We start from the raw sequence: 18035 nt of genomic DNA, 5'->3' as shown, positions 1-18035 counted from the left end.
AGTCCGTTTGGACTCAATTCTAGGACTGTTAGATTGGACCGCGATCTTCCCTTCTGCTGCCCCGAGAAGGTGACCAATTCAGTAACCTCAAGGGGCCCAAAAAGCTTTCAGGGGAAGGAGGCCGAGCCCAGATCCCGTCCAGAACCACCTATCCCACCAACTACCTCCATTCCCCCAGTCCCTAATGCACACTCCAGTCCAAAATCACTGGACATTAGAAGTGCCCAATCGGCTTATTTTACAGATCAGGAAACTAAAGTCAAGAAAAATAACAATGGCCACACAACTAGTTAGACCCAGAGACGTGGCCCGAACCCAGTCTCCTGAATCCAGAGCTCATTCTGGGCTTTCTCCCAGACACCTCTCCTGAGACCTTTCAATTATCAGACGTCCTCATAGAACGTTATTATTAATTCTGCTAATAATCCACACACTCAAACATCGAAGCTCCCATCATGAAAGAGCTCGAGTCCGACCCTGTCAGGGCCCTTTTTCTCCCCAAAGCTCCTTGCAGCTGAGACCTCTGCCCTGGTGCCCGAAGCGCATTAATTAACTTCTCTGCTCCAGATAACGAAATCCCTCCAGGACTGGCCTTCCGAAGTTCGGATCCCGCCAAACTCGCAGCACTTGGGCCCTCTGTCCTCAGACCCTCCAACTCCCGTCCCGTCGGTCTGCTGCTGTGGAGGCTTTCGATGTTCTGCTCCTTCACCCGGTGCTGTTCAAGAGCAGAGTCCTCAGCGAGCTCTTTCCACTCCTATGGGTTCGATGGATTGATGAAGCTCGCGACCTCTGCTACCCAATCGTTTTGCCTGGCCTCGGCTGCTCCAAGTCCGCCAGTTCTTCTGTCCTAGGGCCGGACTCAGAACCTTGCGTGCAGAGGCCCGGAATACGGGTGCCGTCCTACCCCGAAAGAAAAGCCGGGGTTGGTTGTCCATCCACCCCACCGGGCTCAAGGTTATTTTCTAGGGCCGGCTGCATCAGCTCGCCTGCTCCACCCTAATTCCGGGAACAACGAAATCGTCCCCGCGAACTAAACGAAACAAAATTCAAACTGCCAAATACATGCATAGGGTGGCTGGGGGTGAGACTAGCTATTATTTTTTTATTCGACCTCCCCAAACCTCGATGCCTCAAAGTGCAGGGGGCGGGGGTCATCAGGGCAGAGAACTGGGGTTGGAGATTTACGAGTGAAGATACTTAAGGCTTAGGAGCGCTGAGCTGTCTTATAGACGGAAAAGGAGGGCGAAGCAGTTCAGGGGAATGAGGGGAGTAGGGGGCTGGGACTGGGTGAACTGTAGGTACATGTTGAGCATCGCAATACTGTGGAACATGGAAAGACATTTGGATTATGGGGAGCCTGACTGAGACGTGGGGAGGCCGGGGACTGAGGAGAGCGCCGGAGTAAGGCTGGAGACGCCCTGAAAGATAACAATGCTGAGCCGTACGAAGCAGCACTGGTGGGAGGACCGAAGGGCTATAGATGGGAGCATAGTGTGGCGCCGTTAAGATAATCGAAATGTAAGACGCGGCGTTGTGAGGGGCTGTAGGACATCGCGCAGCAATAGCGGAGCTGAAGGGCTAGGGGCTGAGCAGTGCGGCGCGGTGGGAAACCGATCGGCTCGAGTTTGTTGTACTAGGGGGCTGCAGGACTTACGCAGAACTGAGGGACATACATAGTCTGGGGTTGTAGACATGAGCCTGAGATGCTGGTCTGAGGGAAACACACCAAGCAGGGGAGCGCGGGGCTGAGCCTCACGGCTCTGAGAAACCCAAGCCTGTAGAAAGTGCCGCAGTGAGGCATTGAGGAACAAGGACTGGCGCACGGCATTGAGAAACAATGTAAGTCAACAAGCATTTAGATAACATAGAGGCTGTAGGACACAGGAGTGAATGGCTCAGAGCTGTGGCACGCCAGAGCAGCTGCTTTCGTAGGACTCAGAGAAGCTCTAACCCGAAGTACATTGAAATATTCGGCGGTAAGATCCACAGATTGTAGGACACATATCTGAGCATCGCGGAAGAGCTCGGGGTTTCGGGGCTCTAGGGCGTAAAGCTGAGCAGTAAAAAAGTAGCTTTAGGACACGGGGCTGAGTGGCGCGGACCTCAAGGCCCAGGCTAATGGGACTTGAAGCAGTGAAGAGCTGAGGGACCCAGATCTGCCTGGGGCTGTAAGTGGCTCCGGGCTGAGGGGAGCTGAGAAGAGGTGTTGCAGCGGGAGGAAAGATGCTGGATTGAGGAATGCGGGTCAAAGAGGCTGGAAGGCTGTAGGATTTGCTGCAACGCCCGCGCTGTGGGACAGATAGTCCAGTAGGCAAAAATATGAGCAGCGGCGCGGTGGCTGAGTGGCCTGGCGCTAGGTGCCACGGTGGTGGCGCGCGTTTGTAGAACATGCTGCTCGGCTGCTCAGAGGAGCGCGAGGCCGGAGTAACGCTGTTAAAGAGATGCGCAGGGATGGAGGATGCGGAGGTGAGAGATTGACTCCCTCACTGCGGAAAGAGGTTCGGTTAAGGTTCCGAATTAGATCCATTCAGGGAACAAGGAAGGGAAGAGAGGTAGGTGAGTACAAGACTCCCCAGGGAACGTGTGACTGGTCCCAGGTAGGACTCTGGTAAACAAGATTCAGGGTCTGAACGGGTCGTGGACAGATTGAGTCCAGTCCTGGGCCTTGTGGGGAAGGCAGTTCTCCAACTGAGTAGACTGGATTGTTTGGGGAGGGGAAGACTAATAGCACCCTGTCTTGAGAATTCTGGGCCCAGCCTGGCTCTGAGGCCAGGAGAAAAAGCAAGAAAACATGCCTTTAGCATCTCCCGGTCCCTCCAGATCCCTTCTGGAGTCTGACCTCCCAGTCAGCTTGGCAGCGAGCATAGAGAAAAGAGCACAGAGGAGCAGGTCAAGACATACAGGTTCTGGTTCTCAGTCTGCTACTTCCTTGCTATATGACCTTGAGCTAGCCACTTCCATTCTCTGGCCCTCCATCTAATGTCTATTAAATGGGAAAAATAGCCCCTACCCTACCTACCCTAAAAAGGTTGTTGTAAGCCTCAGATGAGATGGTGGATGAGGAAAGTAGTAAATGCTCCCCTCAAATGTGAGAAGTCAAGTTTCTTTTTTAGAATATCCCATGGACTACAGAGTCTTGCACTCAAAAGGATCCAAAGTGAGACTTACTGATCCAGGACATAGGAAGCTGCAAGCTCATTCTTAACCTTCCTATGGTAAGGAGGAAGAGGGAGAGGGAAAAGAAGAGGGAGGGGGCGGGGAGAGAGAGAGAAAATGTAAGGGGGTGGGGCTCACTGACTTAGAACCTGAGGTGAAGGGGCAGGAAAGAGAAACTTTGAGTAATTAAATTGGAAGAATTGCTAGTAGGATAGGTCAACTTAGGTGCTGACTTATTGAAAAGTTCTGACCTCAGAGAGTATTGTCCATACTCACTGGCTTAGGGAGGAGTGCAGAGCGCTAAGTGATTTTTAAGATTCCTTCCATCTCCAATATTCTGTTTCAACATTCTGTCTTCTAAATTTCTTTCAGCTCTGACATTCTATATTCTAAAAGTGTACTGAAGTCCCTTTCAGGTCTGATATTTTGTTTTATCTTCAAGAATGTGTGGTTAACATCCATTACTTTACCCTCAACCTGGGTTATGGCCACGAGGCTATGGGGTTTGGGGAAGAGGATGAGTAGGAAGGGGAATTGACATGAACCACCTGGTATAGAACACTGAATCAGGAGACTAGATAGTACTGCTGGGATACAGTATTCCCACCTCCATTACTACTCCAGTTAACTATGGAAAACATAAGGCATGGATACATATAATTACTTCACAATGATACCCCCAAAGAAATGTTTATTTAACGTGAGAGGTCAGCTCCTCAGAAATCTTACTGATTTTGTTTTGTGCTCTATTAATGCTCTATTCATGCTCTATTCATGCTCTATTAATGGGGTGTGTTTGTGTGTGTATGTTTGTGTGTGTGCAGAATTAGTTGGGTTTTTTTAAGAGTTGGAAGGGATCTTAGAGAGCAACCACTTCAACCCTTTTATTTTACAGATGAGGAAACTGAGGCCTCAGGTGGAAAAATGACTTCTCTAAGATCACATCAAGTTAGCAGCAGAGTCAGGTTAAGAATCCAGGTCTACTCACTCTCAGAGCAGTGTTCTTTCCATTACTCTAATTGTCTTTCCTGGGTGTTGATTCCCCTTCAGAACCTGACTTAAAAGTAGCCCATGAGCAAAAACAAGCTCATATGAACCTGTTCATGAGAAGACACTGGTAGGCCTGCATTCCAACTGGTCTTTTTGTCTCAGATCCCATCTTGTAACATGAAGCAGCTGAATTCTAATCTCCCTTCCAGCTCTGACATTGTGAGGCTTTGGTATTGGCATATTTAGTCAATTTTCCACTTTCACAGTACTTTATGGCTCTATGCAACAAGTGCTGGACCCGGAGCCCAGGGTTCAAGTGTTGATTATGACACTAACTAGTAGTATGATCTTAAGCAAGTCAAGTTAGCTGACTGAGATAAAGGTTTCCTCTCTACAAATTAGAGATAACAAGACTTTTACTACTTACCTAATGGAATAGTTATAAAGAAAAAGATTTGTAAACTTAAAAACATGGAACTGAATAAATGTTATCCCTAAGGCCCCAAGAGCAAATTGTTCTGGGCCAGCAAGACAATGAAGTGCCTCCTGACCCTAGCTGGTTTGCCTGCTGTCTGCTACTAGAGTTGGGGTGGGGGTAGAAGAGAAAATGGAGAACCACCTTTCTTCTCCCTCCTCCCAGTGGTATACACCTAACATTTATATCATGATTTAGGTTTACAAAGTACTTTACATACATTATCTCATGTTACTTGCTAAGTCTGTGAGGTAGGTAAGGTAGTGTAATAATTATTCCTAATTTATAGATAAGTTGAGAGACATTTGGCACATGAGAGCATGGGGGCAGTTTTGAAAAGCCCACACAAAGCACATGGATTTGTTTTTTCAGTTGCAATAAGACTTTGACTGGGTCTGGGCATGAACCTCAATTTGATGATTTGGCAGGGGAGGTGGGGAAGGGAAGGAGAGAACCCAGTCGACCACAGAGCAAAGGCAGAAAATCCAAAGTAGGAGCCGACCAAGCCAAGCGGGGCCACGCCTTTCAACAGAGAGGGACGCTGCTCTGACAGAGGCTGCCAATCCCTGAAAGTCAATAAACCTGGGGCTGTCAGAACCGAGACCCTAAGGGGTGGGGTCCTTGGCCCTTTGGGAGGATCTGAGGGAAAAAAGCCAATAACTAAAAGGGTAGGGCTGACAGCAGCTCCACAGAAGAATGCCAGCAGATGAACTGGGGTACATTTTCCCCTCCTCACTTTCAGGCTTCAGGGGACTCTGACAAGTCAGTGATACCAACCCCAAGCCAGCCAGTTCCAGTAATTCCCCACTATCTGAAAGCAGAGCGTGATCAAGACAGACTTCTTCCTCCCCCTGAGAATCACAGGCTATTGGGGTTAGAAGAGGCCAAGAAGGTTAGAGTTGGAAGAGAACTCAGAATACAGAATGTTAGAGTTCAAAGGAAGGTCAGATCATCCAGGCCAACTCACTCATTTTGTAGATGAAGAAACCAAAGATCAAAACTGGATTTCCCGAGGTCAGTCAGGTAATAAGCAGCACATAGCATGTTAAAGCAGAGAATATTAGAACAGGAAAAGACTTTAGAGATACTGAGTGCCAATCCCATGTTAGACAAATTAAAAAACTGAGGCCCAAAAACTGTAAGGGAAAAGGGTAGGGAAGAGGGGAGAGGAAGCAACATGTTCAAGTTTGCATAGAAAATTATTGAGTCAAGATCAGAACCTGGGTCTCCCTATTTTCAGAGCAAAACATTCAGTAGGAAGAGGGCAGGGAGGGCAAAAGGTCACTCTGGCCTCCCTTGATTCTTCTGGGGAAGTTTCCTTTGTGATCTAGAGGATGGATCTTGGTTCCTCTAGCAGAAGCTACCTAAGGAACTTGGCTATGAACTAGGACAGAGCCTTTTCCATGAAGGGGTAAGAGAACCCTGTTCAACCATTCCCTTCTCACAGAGACAGTTTATCAAGTGGTTCCTGTGCAAGGAATCCACAGGCGTACAAACACATACATGGCATGTGTGCACACACACCTACAGAGATATATCCATTTATCTACACATACATAACAGAATTTGCCTACAGTCATGAAGATTGAACTCATACAGGCACACACTTTTTCATACACACACACAGCTCACAGAGACTAGTTCTTTTATGCATATACAAATTCTCAGAGAAACATACATAAATCTCTTTTTGCACAGACTCAAACACAGAGATGCTCTTATTATACAGAGAGACAGATCCACAGACTCATCCTCACGTAAACTCAGAAGCAAAGGCTGTCACACAAACAAGCACTTGCACGCTTACTCACACAGACCCAGATATACAGGGAAATATATTCGTAGTCACATAAGCACACACTGGACAGGTTGGGGTTGTGGCAGGGGGTGAGGTGGGGTGGGGGGGTGAGGAATGTTACAGAAGAGGTTATGGACCCAAGAATGGCTATGGTTTTTCAGACATAGGCCCTAACCTACCATTGGAGCCCCTTCTCTTTCCATAGCCAGAGAAAATGAATTTCCAAGGGGGAGCCAGAAAGCGAATGGGAAGTTGTTTCCTCCTGTACCTGGACAGATGGTAAGGGATAGGACACGGCACCCTCCTTCCTATTCCCACACCTATCTTTCACATGCCTTGATACACATGACACACATTCTCTCATACCTACCCTGATACACACACATACTCACCACCCCATTTGACACATTGTCATATGCCCTGATACGAGTACATATACACACACTCATACTTATCTTTGTGCACACAACCATACATTATACCACCTTGTATCCACACACATGCCTAGATATATACAAAGGATCCTAGTAGCACAGATTTATAACTTGAAGGGATCTCAGAGGTCATTTTATAGATGAGGAAAATAAGGTCCAGAGAAAGAAATCTGGGATTTTAACTCAGGTACTTTGATTCAAAACCTAGTGTTTTCCCCAACCCCCGATGCTGCTTCCTCTATATGCCTTAGCATACATGCACATACACACCTTGATGTATATATTCCAAACCACCCGACAAATACATACACATTCGTGCCCTCATTCTTTCATTCCCACCCTGCCACACATAATACACACACACACACACACACACACACACACACACACACACACACACACACTGAGTTGTGAAGCAAACCAAGGCTCATTATGCCATAATCCAAGTTTGACCTCTGGCCTTTCCCATCAGATGTTGTGGGGAACCCTTATTCACCATACAGACCTCCAATCCAAGGGGCCTAGTGTTAAAGCCACTGGAAGCAACTACCACGAACACCAAGGAGTTTTTCTATGGGTATATCAAGATGATACAAGAGAAGGCACCAACCCCTGTACTATCTTCCCTTCCTACAACTCAACTTTCCTGGTTAATCTACTTTATAAATCATTCGTTTTAAACACTCCCTATTCTTAAATTGGGCACCTTGTAAATGGGTCAGTGAGTGGAGGCCCTGATCTGCTGGGTGACATTGGTCAAGTCATTCCCCCTTTCTGGGCCTTGTGAGTAAAATTTGGGTGTTGGACTATAAAATCTCTAATGTCTCTACTAATTCTAGATTCTATGACAAGCAACAAAGGCCATAATGGCACACTTCTGTGACACGCATACCAAAAACCAGCAAGAGCCTCCTGGGAAGGTAGACAGAAGTCAGGGGGCTGTGTGAGACCAGACGAATCTTAGAATTCAACCTTAGCCCTTTGAACTTGGATGTTTTTTCAAACCCATACACAGAATTTCTGTCCCTCTCCTCAAAGTCCTCCTAGCTCCAAAGACATGTTCTTACAAAAAGACTCTCCTCAATCTCTGTCCCAATTTCAATCTATCCTCCATTCAGCCACTAAAGTGACTTTTCTGAAGTGTAGGTCTGGTCATATCATGCCCCTATTCAATAAACTGCAGTGGGTTTCTATTGCCTCTAAAATCAAATGGAAAATGCTCTGTTTGGCATTCAAAGCCCTTCACAACCTAGCCTCTTCCTATTCCTTTCCATTTTTCTTGCACCTTACTCTCTGATACATATTCTTTGATCCAGTGACAGGGACCTCCTGGCTGTTCCATGAACAAGACACTCCTCTTAGCTCCAGACATTTTCTCTGGCTGTCCCCCATGCCTGATTGCTGACCTCCCTGTCTTCCTTTAATTCCAAACTAAAGTCTCATCTTCTACAGGAAGTCTTCCTCAAACCTCTCTTAATTCCACTGCCTTCCCTCTGTTAATTATCTTTTTATCCTGTATATGGCTTGTTTTATAAATATTTGTTTTCATGTTGTCTCTTCCATTAGATTGTAAGCTCCTTGAGAGCAGAGATTGTCTTTTGTCACTTTTTTTTTTTTTTAGTATCCCTATCGCTTAGCACAGTGCCTGCCTGGCACGTAGTTAGTGCTTAATAAGTGATTATTGATTGACTCTGGGTAAGTCACTTGCCTTCTCTGAACATCAGTTTCTTCATCTGTAAAATAAGGAGATTTGACTAAATGATTTCCTAAGTCCCTGCTACCTCTAAACTCTGAGAGTCACTTCACTAAGTCTGTTTTATTATTTGTGAACAAGATAACAATCCTATTGGTAGTACTGTGGTATACTGGAAAGATTACAGGATGTGAAGGCAGAGAACCCAAGTTCAGTTCCCAGCTCTGTCACTCAAATCTCAGTCTCTGACCTTGAATAAGTAATTTAGGTTTACTGGGCCCCAGTTTCCTCATGTGTAAAATGAGGGGTTTGGACTAGATGACTTTTAAGGACCCTTCTCGTTATAAATATATGCTCCCATGATTCTACCAACCTCACAGAGTTGTTGTGATAAAAGTACTTTGACTATCATAAAGGGTATTTACCATTATTATTACTATTATTATTATTATCATATCATCATCACCACCATCATCATCCTGAAAGCCTGGGTAGGGGTTGGTGAAGATGGAAGGAAGGATCCGTTCAGTTGAAACCAATCCTTCACTAACGGAGGGGGGGAAGCCTCCCCTTTCCCTCATCTGCTAATGTGCAGTCAAAAGGAGGAGATTGTGTGTTCCAGAGCCTAAAATGCCACCCCTCCCCCAATCTCTCAGCTTCCTAATAGTGGGGGTGGGGCAGAATTCCAAGATTCTTCCTTCTGTGGGTGAAGAAGGTAATTCTCTTTCACTGGGTTCCTCAGCTCCATAGGTATTGGGTAGCCCAGCTATCCCTTCCCCATCTAAAGGCCCTGCCCTATGAGTGACTTCTTCCCCAAAGGGTAACCCTCATCACCGTTAAAGTTGAGACCAACCTTGCCCAAGAAACCACAGGACTGGATTTTGTGATATAGTGAAAAGAGCATGGAATTTGGAGAAAGGCTGATTTGGATCCCAATCCTAGTTCAGACACTCATTAGCTTGGTGACTTAGAACAAGCCACACTTTGGGCTACAGTATTCATATACACAAAACGAAGCTGGACTGAAGTCCTTTTCAGCTCTAACATTGTGTGTCTTAAAAGTCCCTTCCAGGGGCAACATTCTATGTTTTGAATTACCTGTTAGTTTTAGTATTTTGTAATTCATTACTCTTTAATGGGGGGAAAGTAAGGACAGAAAAGAAGATGGGATGTAGACTAACCCCTAGGCCCACCAAAATACTCTGCCTTTCAAATACTGGCAAGGAGAGAAGTAATCCCAATGGCTGAATCTGGTAGCAGAATAGATTTATTATATGTGGAGGATGAGGTTGCTGGGGGCTTAGAGGAAAATATCTTCTCCTCTCTCTCCTCACTCCTCCCTATGTGGGGCTCCCTTCATCTTCCCACAACATCTAGCCCTCTATAGAGGTCTTTTTTTTTGGGGGGGGTGGGGGAATGGAAAACAATAACCATGCTAATTTCAGGTGGAGGGATTAACACCTCTTTCTCCATCCCCCTCCTACAAATATAGGTCTCTCGCCTTGTTCTCTGACATTTCAGAGTCCTTGGCCATTCACTAGAGCTGTGGGTTCTCAAAGATATAAATTTGCCAAGGGTGGAAAGAGTTGACTTCATTGGTCCATTGCACCAGTTCCAACCAGAGGGAGCCTGGGACTCCCAAATTGCCAAGGTCTTTCCTCTCTGGCCTGACCAAAATCCCAGACTCTCAGTTCTCAGTGAGTGGTTCATAGATTTGCTGATCTCCCTCAGGAGGAAAGGGTCAGAGCCCAGCAGAGAGAAGGCTCCCACCAAGTGCCAGGGGGAGCTCCAAGGGAGACGCCTCCCCTCCCCCCCATTGGGTCACCAAATAGAGCCTTATCATCGTTGTCCCATTCCCTAATCCTTCCCATGAAGCAAGGTGATATGGAACTTCCTCTGGGTGGCAGACTGGGGACCCCTTCCTCCAATTTAGGAGTCCTTTTTCTTTTTCAGGTGTCGATTTACAGGCGTCACCCTTCCTTTTTCTACACTGCTCTCCGCACAAGTCTCTGTGTTCCCGGCGACTACTGCGTAACTGAGTTGTCTGTCACCACAAGCGGGTCCCTTCTAGATTGGGAAGTTGGCTGAGGGCACTGCTGGGACAGCTGCAGTTTGCCCCCTCCCCTGTTTTCTCCCCAGGACGCAGAAATCGGGTGGAAGTACCCTCTCTTTAGGCACACGGTGACATTCCCAGCTCCCATCCCAGTCCTCTCTCCTTTTTCCCAGAGCTCCCAGATTCAGTAATCGAGGCCCCTAGCTTTCCGGACTGCTCAGTTCCTACCTGAAATAGTCCATTTTGCAGAAGATTTCCTTGTTCTTAATGTAGCAGCTGTTCTGCTGCCGAAGTGACGTGCGACAGACAGAGCATTCCAGACATCGCACGTGCCAGATCAAGTTGTTGACCTGGACATCGGAGATGGAGGAGAGGAGGATAGAGGAAGAGAAGAAAAGAGAGAGTTGGGACTCAACTTGGTGTCCGATATTCCAGTCCTTCCCTGCTTCCCACGGCTGCTCACAACTCGCGGGAGTAGTGTCCCGTGCAGATTGGGGGAAGATGGAAAGGCAAGCCATTCAATCTACTTTTCACCTGTCTTCCGGGCACAGGTTCTAGTCCCTGCTCTGTCGCTAACTCGTTATGTGACCTTGAACAGTCAAGTCACCTACCGTCTCTACCCTTAGTTTCTTTCTTCCTTTTTCAAAATATAGTATTTTGACCAGATTTTTAAAAGCCCCCATTTCCAGCTCTGATATCTTATGTTTTAATATTTATAATCTAAGTTTCTTTCCAGCTTTGACGCTCTCCGTTCTATCGTTGTGTGTGTTCTAGGTTCCCTTCCAGCTCGTTCATTTTGTGTTCTAAGGTTCTTTACAGTTGTAACATTCTATGTTCTACCTCCACATTCTCCGACTGTAAGCGCACATACCTTGAGCAGGTAGCGATCGAGAATCTCGAGGCCACAGCTAGAACAGATGTTTTTGCCCGCGGATGGCACCGAGGAGGAGGCAGAGGGAGGTGAGCAGACTGAAGGGGTGCTGGGCGTGCAGGGGGAAGAGCGTCCCTCGTCCTTGTCTAGGCCCCCGGGCAGAGCATCTCCGTCCGACTGAGCCTGCGAGAAAAGAGTGAGGGGAATGCGACTGAGTTGGGATTCAAGAAGCCAGTAAGAAATGCCCCCTCCCCTTTAACCACATTCCCATTTGGGTGTGGGTGGTGGATAGGGTGGGGTGGAGATATCAGGACAGTCCCCTTTAGTCTCCCTTGGTTGGACTCTGCCCTCCACGCGTCCTCTGGAGGAACTGGAGGCAATCATACTAGACCCAGGCGTCACTCACTTTGAGAGGGACCAGAGACCAAAGTCTTCCCGGTCGGTGAAGGGGGTCTGTTTTCGCTGTTCCATCACCTCTCCCCCGAGTCAGGGGAGATTTGTCTCAACGAAATTTCTCCAGTTCACCCACCCCGGGAAGCCAGGAGTGAGGAAAGGGTGGAGAAAGGGGTGCGGGAGCTACGGATTTGTGTTTGGTGGGGAGGAAGGACCGGGGAGACCTAGGGCCCAGCTTACCATGCTGGGCGGCGCGGTTCCCTCCAGGCAGCGGGAGCTGGCTTTACAGCCCGGCCCTGGCTGAGCCATCACCTTGAGGGGAAAAGACGGAGAGCGGGAGTCACACGCAGCGAGAGAGCAACGGCCAGGAGCCGGCTGTGTCCGCGCTGCGCCTTCCCGCGCCCCCTATATAAGCCGCAGCAAAACAATACCTCAGAACTTTCCAACGGGCATTTAAACCCTTCCCTACAAAAGCGGTGTCTCTTTAATGAAGCAATTTGAATTTGGATGGAATTTTTTTTCTCTCCCCCCTCCCTCCCCGCACTTAACCCGTGGCTCTTGAAGTAATCGCTCCGTTCCCCTGCAATCCACAGCTCTGAAACACACAAACTACCTGCAATTAGAAATTGTCGTAAATGCCCGAGATAAGAGGTATGGAGGGTGTCAATTCCAGCTGTCAATCAGAAAATGGATCAGACCACCCAAAGAATTGCAAATTTGATTTTTTAATGGTAGTAATTAAAAATCGAATTTTTCTTCTCCTCCTGCCCCCCTCCTCTTGCCCCCCGTCTTCTCTGGCACAAAATGCAGTAAGGGAGAGAGAGAGAGAGAGAGAGAGAGAGAGAGAGAGAGAGAGAGAGAGAGAGGAGAGAGAGAGAGAAGAGAGACAGAGAGACGAGAGAGACGAGAGAGAGAGAGAGAGAAGAGAGAGAGAGACGAGAAGAGAGAGAGAGAGGAGAGAGAGAAGAGAGAAAGAGAGAGAGAGAAGGAGAGAGGAAGAGAAGAGAGAAGAGGAGAGAGAGAGAGAGAGAGAGAAGAGAGAGAGAGACACAGAGAGAGAGAGAGAGAGAGAGAGAGAGAGAGGAGAGAGAAGAGAGAGAGAGAGAGAGAGAGAGAGAGAGAGAGAGAGAGAGAGAGAGAGAGAGAGAGAAACCCAAGAGGAGGAGGAACAGCCCGGACCCGCACTGCGAAGCCGCCAAATGGTCCCAGATTTCAGCCGAGCGGGCGCAGGTTCAAGGTCTCTTTGGAAATAGGGGTGGGGGCGGTAAGAAAGGGGGTAAAAAGACAGAAGGGAGAAAACAACATAGATAAAGGGAAGGGGGAAAACCACCCACCCCCACTCCACCCCCTTCCCCAAACGAATCCTTCGGCAGCTTGGTATTCAAGACTCGGAAAAGGGCAGCGGCTTTGGAATTCTGAGCGTTGCATCTCCACAACCCCTCGGCGCATTTGGGTTATTAAGCCCCTATTCAAGCAGACAATACCGAGCTCCCCCAGTCATGATTCCCTGCTCGTGGCTAAATCGCTTTTTTTGAGAAATTCCTCAAACATTTGCATAATGTTTGCCTTTTTTTCCCCTCGATTTCTTTTTGAGCCCCCCCCCCGCCTCCGGCCGGCTCCCTCTTCCTCCCTCCCCCCAACCAACCCACTCCCCCACTGGCGGATTCTCTCTCTCCCCCTTGTCCCCCCTCCCCCAAACCCTGGGCTCTTGGCGGGCCGGGCGCTCCTCGGTTCCCCTGCATCCTAATCACGTTACTGAGGGGGACCCGAGCTAAAGGCGCTAACTCTCACCTGGTCGGCGGGGACCCCTTCTGAAGGGAGGCGACCGCCCGCGGGCGCTGGGGCGGCGCAGTTCTCATGCTTCCAGTACATGGGCCCCGGCGAGCGGGCGGGGGAGAGCCCGGCAAGGAGCAACGAAGGACAGGAGAGGAGAGGAGAGCCAGCCCAGCAGGCTGTAGAGCCCCGCGCCCCCGCCCCCTCACACAGCCGGGGTCCCCCCAACACCCCCGCCCCACCTTCAGGCTCCAATCCCCACGGGCAAACAAGTACAGTCCCAACAAACTTGGAAAGGCCCGTGCCCCCGCCCCTGCTCCTCCTTTGCTCCTCCTGCCCTTCTCTTCCTCCTCCTCCCCTTCTTCCCCTTCTGCCTCTTCTTCCTCCTCTTCTTCTCCTCCCCTCTTTCCCTCCTCCTCTTCTTCCTCCGCCTCTTCTTTTCTGCTCTTCTTTTTCTCTCCTCCTCTTCCTCCTCCTCTTCTTAGCTTTCTCTTCCTCCTCCTTTCCTTTTCCCTCCTCCTTTTCTCCTCCTTTCTTTTTTTCCCTCCTCCTTTTTCTCCTCTCTTTTCCCTCTTCTTCCTCCCTCTCCTCTTCTTCCTCCTCTTATGGAAGTGGCAGTTGTTTGATTCTCCACTGGGTTCAAGAAGAGTTCCGGCCTGACCAATCCCTGCTAAGAAGAAAAGTAGACACAGACGCATACCACACATACATATATAAGAACATATAGATCTACACATCGACATAGACTATACATACATATATGTGTGACCCTGTGCCACCATATATACTCACCCTTACATATACACACCATGTATGTTTCCCATCACACACATTTGCACACACACCACATTCACAAATATACTTAACACATGCTCATACTGCCACCATATATTGTCACCCTTAAACACATAACCTAGTGTGTATCCCACCACAGACATGTTTGCACACATACACACACACAACACTCTCCTACCACACAAAAATACATACACACACACCATAGAGGCACTCACACCTTCCTACCATGCCACACACATAGAAGACATATAAGTGTCCAGACTGATGCACAGTTCCCCCCCACCCCCCATAGGCTGGCACTGACTTTGACTAAAACTAAGATATCTTAGGCATATAAGCTTAAGGTCAAAGGGCTTGGAGCACCTTCCCCTGGGCCCTTTCCTGGCAAATGCCAAGCTCCAAGAATCAGGCTAAGGCTAAGGAAGATCAGATCAGATCTCCCCACCCCACCCCACTTCCTTACAAGACTGGGGGAATGAGGGGAGGCAGGGCAAGAGGAGGCCATCCTTAGGACTGGAGTCCCAGGAATTAGAGTAGGGAACTTTAAGGTACAGCCCCCCCCTTCCCTTTTCCCTCCTCTGCCTGCATCTCTCTAGGGAAACTGCTGAAGGCTGGGGGATGGAGCTAGTCTCTGTTTCTGTGTAAAATAATTCTCTGCAACTCTCCCTTGTGGAAACTAGAGCAATTACAGGCCCCGAACCTGGTGAACATAGATATAGACATACAACCCCCTAAGGATATACATACACACACGTTCCATATATTCCTATACACTACCACCCTATCCACACCTTGACTCTAGGGACAGAGACAATCTTCCAACCTACAAACCTCATCCTCAACTAACTCCTCACACACCTTAGAAGAAAGATATACTCTCACTTCTTTCTCCCAACCCATCTTATATATATATATAAGATACACATATACATATTTACAAAGCACAATAATTGCCTCTACTACCTATAACCTCTCCGAAAACAGGCAAACCCATAAATACATTCCTTTCAACACACTAATATATGTACCCATATATGCACAAATCCAGAATCACTAATTTATATACACACTGCATCTATAGATACAGCCACATAACATACCTCTATACCATCTTCCTGTATGGAGAAACCGCCCCATTTATGTTCAGATCTATATACATAATTCAGAGATATACCCAAACATATATACAACTTAGTAACACATCTTCTTGTACCAGTTACACTGATACAAATTTACATATGTATATATATATAATATATACACATACATACATACACACACACCCCTCCACATATGCAGACACATCCCACACATTTACTGAAACATCAATATATACAAACACTGCCATCTCTATCTGTTGAAATCTTACCCATTCTTCTAGATGCAGGTCAAATGCTTTTCTTCCAGGAAACATATAAGTTTTTCTCCCTCCTTTCAATTGCCATGACATTCTGTCTATTCATTCATTACAAATTTATCACACTTTACTTTCTGTACTATACATATTTGCGTCTATGTCTTAATCAACTAGATTTTAAGCTTCTTGAGGACAGGATTTGTCTTACTTAAATTTGTCATCTCTCTCAGTAGTATATTGTTCACTATGTGCTAAGTGCCTGGCACATTTTAGGCACTTTATAAATGCTCATTGATTGATTAATGGTTGGTGCTCAATAAATGCTGTTAATTGAATATAAATTGAATTCCATTCCAGACTGATTCCATTCTGTCCTGTCCTATCCCATTTGTTCCAACTTATCCTTTATAATTCCATCTCATTTTATCATATACTATCTCGTGTCATCTTATCCTATTCTACTCATTTCATCTCAAGCTATTCCATCTCATTTCTATAAATATTTGCTGCAAATCTGAAGTGTACTTAGGCCTAAACAGAGGAGGTCTAGATTTATGTCAACCTGAGGGAGGTCTCTAGTGGAGTGCCCCATGGGCACTCGTTGGCATCATTCTATCCTTGACAACTATTCTATCCTTGACATTCTATTCAACATTTGGATCAACAACTTGGATGAAGGTGTAGATGGCATTTTTATCAAAGACATGGATTACCAGAATCTGGCTAGGATAGCTAACTGGCTAGATGACATAACTGGAATTGAAAAAAGATCTCAGAAAGCTAGCAAGATGGGCTGAGACTAACAATTAATAAGGATAAATGTTAAGTTGGGAACCCAAATGTTTATTTGGGTTCAAAAATTCAGTCATACAGGTTAAAGAAGACAGTCAGATAAAATTTCATGTGAAAAAACCTGGGAATTTTCATGAATTGCAAACTCAGGACAACTTAGCAGTGGGGTATAGTTGTCAAAAAAATTATTGTCATTAATAGAAGCATAGTATTTAGAATGAGGGTTCGGCAGTCATTCATGGTCAGATCACATCTGAAATCAATTAATAAACATTTATTAAGTACCTACTATGTGTCAGGCACTGGGATCTTATGTTTAGTTCTAGGTACCTAATTAGAAAGGACATTAGCAATATCAAGTATGTCCAGTGGTAGACAACCAAGATGATTGGTGACTGGACTTGAAGCCATGCTACATAAAGATTAGTTGAACAAACTGGGGATGTTAGCCTGGAGCAAAGAAAATATAGGGTTTAGGCAGTACCTGTTTAAGGATTACATGGAAGAAAGATGAGTCTTGTTAAATTTGGTCTTGAAAGATAAAACTCAGAAAAATGGCTCAGAGTTACAGAGATGCACTTTTTGGTTTAGTACAGAAGTAAAAACAGCTTCTTAACAATCAGAGATACTTAATCCTGGAATTAACTGCCTCAAAGATAGCGATCTCCCTAACAGAAGCCGTTTGACCACATCAGGTGTGTTATAAAAAGAAGTCCTGGGGAGGAGGAAAGGAGGGAGAAAAGGAACCGTACCTTTTCCCATGGCCACCCTCCTCCAGCAGAAGTGGAAGCAGTCTCAGCTTGTATGTGAACTTCTTTTAGGTCAATAGTTGTAGACAGAAAGCAAGTTCACAAGCAAAACTGAGATGCCCTGTAAATGGTAGTCTATGGACTCCTGAGTCTTCTGGATGGTGAATTACATAGCTCTTTTTCTAGATGAGAAACTCATTCCTAAGAATATGTGCACACAACCCCCCTCTCCCAAGCCACCTCTCTTGCTCTCATTTCGAATCACATTCGTGTCCAAACTTTTATTTTTCCACTTTAAAAGATGTGTGAGCATTAGGGTTATATTAGCATGTGAGACCATATAAATTTTTAAACTATAATGCTCTATATTTGGGTTCCCAACTTAACATTTATCCCTATTAAATTTTATCTTGTTAGTCTCAGCCCATCCTGCTAGCTTTCTGAGATCTTTTTTCAATTCCATTTATGTCATCTAGCCAGTTAGCTATCCTAGCCAGATTCTGGTAATCCATGTCTTTGATAAAAATGCCATCTACACCTTCATCCAAGTTGTTGATCCAAATGTTGATCCAAATGTTTCAATGTTCCTTCCAGTTCTGCTTTTCTATGTTCTTTCTATGTTGAGGCCCCTCCTAATTCTAAAATCCATATGGGTTTATAATCTCCATACTCATTCGTTCTTTGAGGTAGATGGGGTAGGTGT

At 46.5% G+C, this 18035-nt stretch overlaps 1 protein-coding gene across 2 annotated transcripts in view; it reads right to left on the bottom strand.

The window, feature by feature from the left end:
- LHX6 (LIM homeobox 6) overlaps window positions 1-13844 on the bottom strand; it is a 37616-nt gene extending 23772 nt beyond the window's left edge. For both annotated transcript variants that reach the window (XM_020967612.2, XM_020967613.2), the window contains exons 1-4: window positions 13655-13844; window positions 12104-12175; window positions 11471-11653; window positions 10828-10949 (exon numbers count right to left, since the gene is read on the bottom strand). In XM_020967612.2, the coding sequence (XP_020823271.1) occupies window positions 10828-10949; window positions 11471-11653; window positions 12104-12175; window positions 13655-13735 (458 nt within the window). In that variant the 5' untranslated portion in view covers window positions 13736-13844. The remainder of the gene's footprint in view (window positions 1-10827; window positions 10950-11470; window positions 11654-12103; window positions 12176-13654) is intronic.
- Window positions 13845-18035: the final 4191 nt, after the last annotated feature.

The sequence above is a fragment of the Phascolarctos cinereus genome, unplaced genomic scaffold, assembly GCF_003287225.1.
Source record: "Phascolarctos cinereus isolate Bilbo 61053 unplaced genomic scaffold, phaCin_HiC Scaffold_2;HRSCAF=192, whole genome shotgun sequence".
NCBI lineage: Eukaryota > Metazoa > Chordata > Mammalia > Diprotodontia > Phascolarctidae > Phascolarctos > Phascolarctos cinereus.
This window is presented reverse-complemented; position numbering and strand designations above follow the sequence as displayed.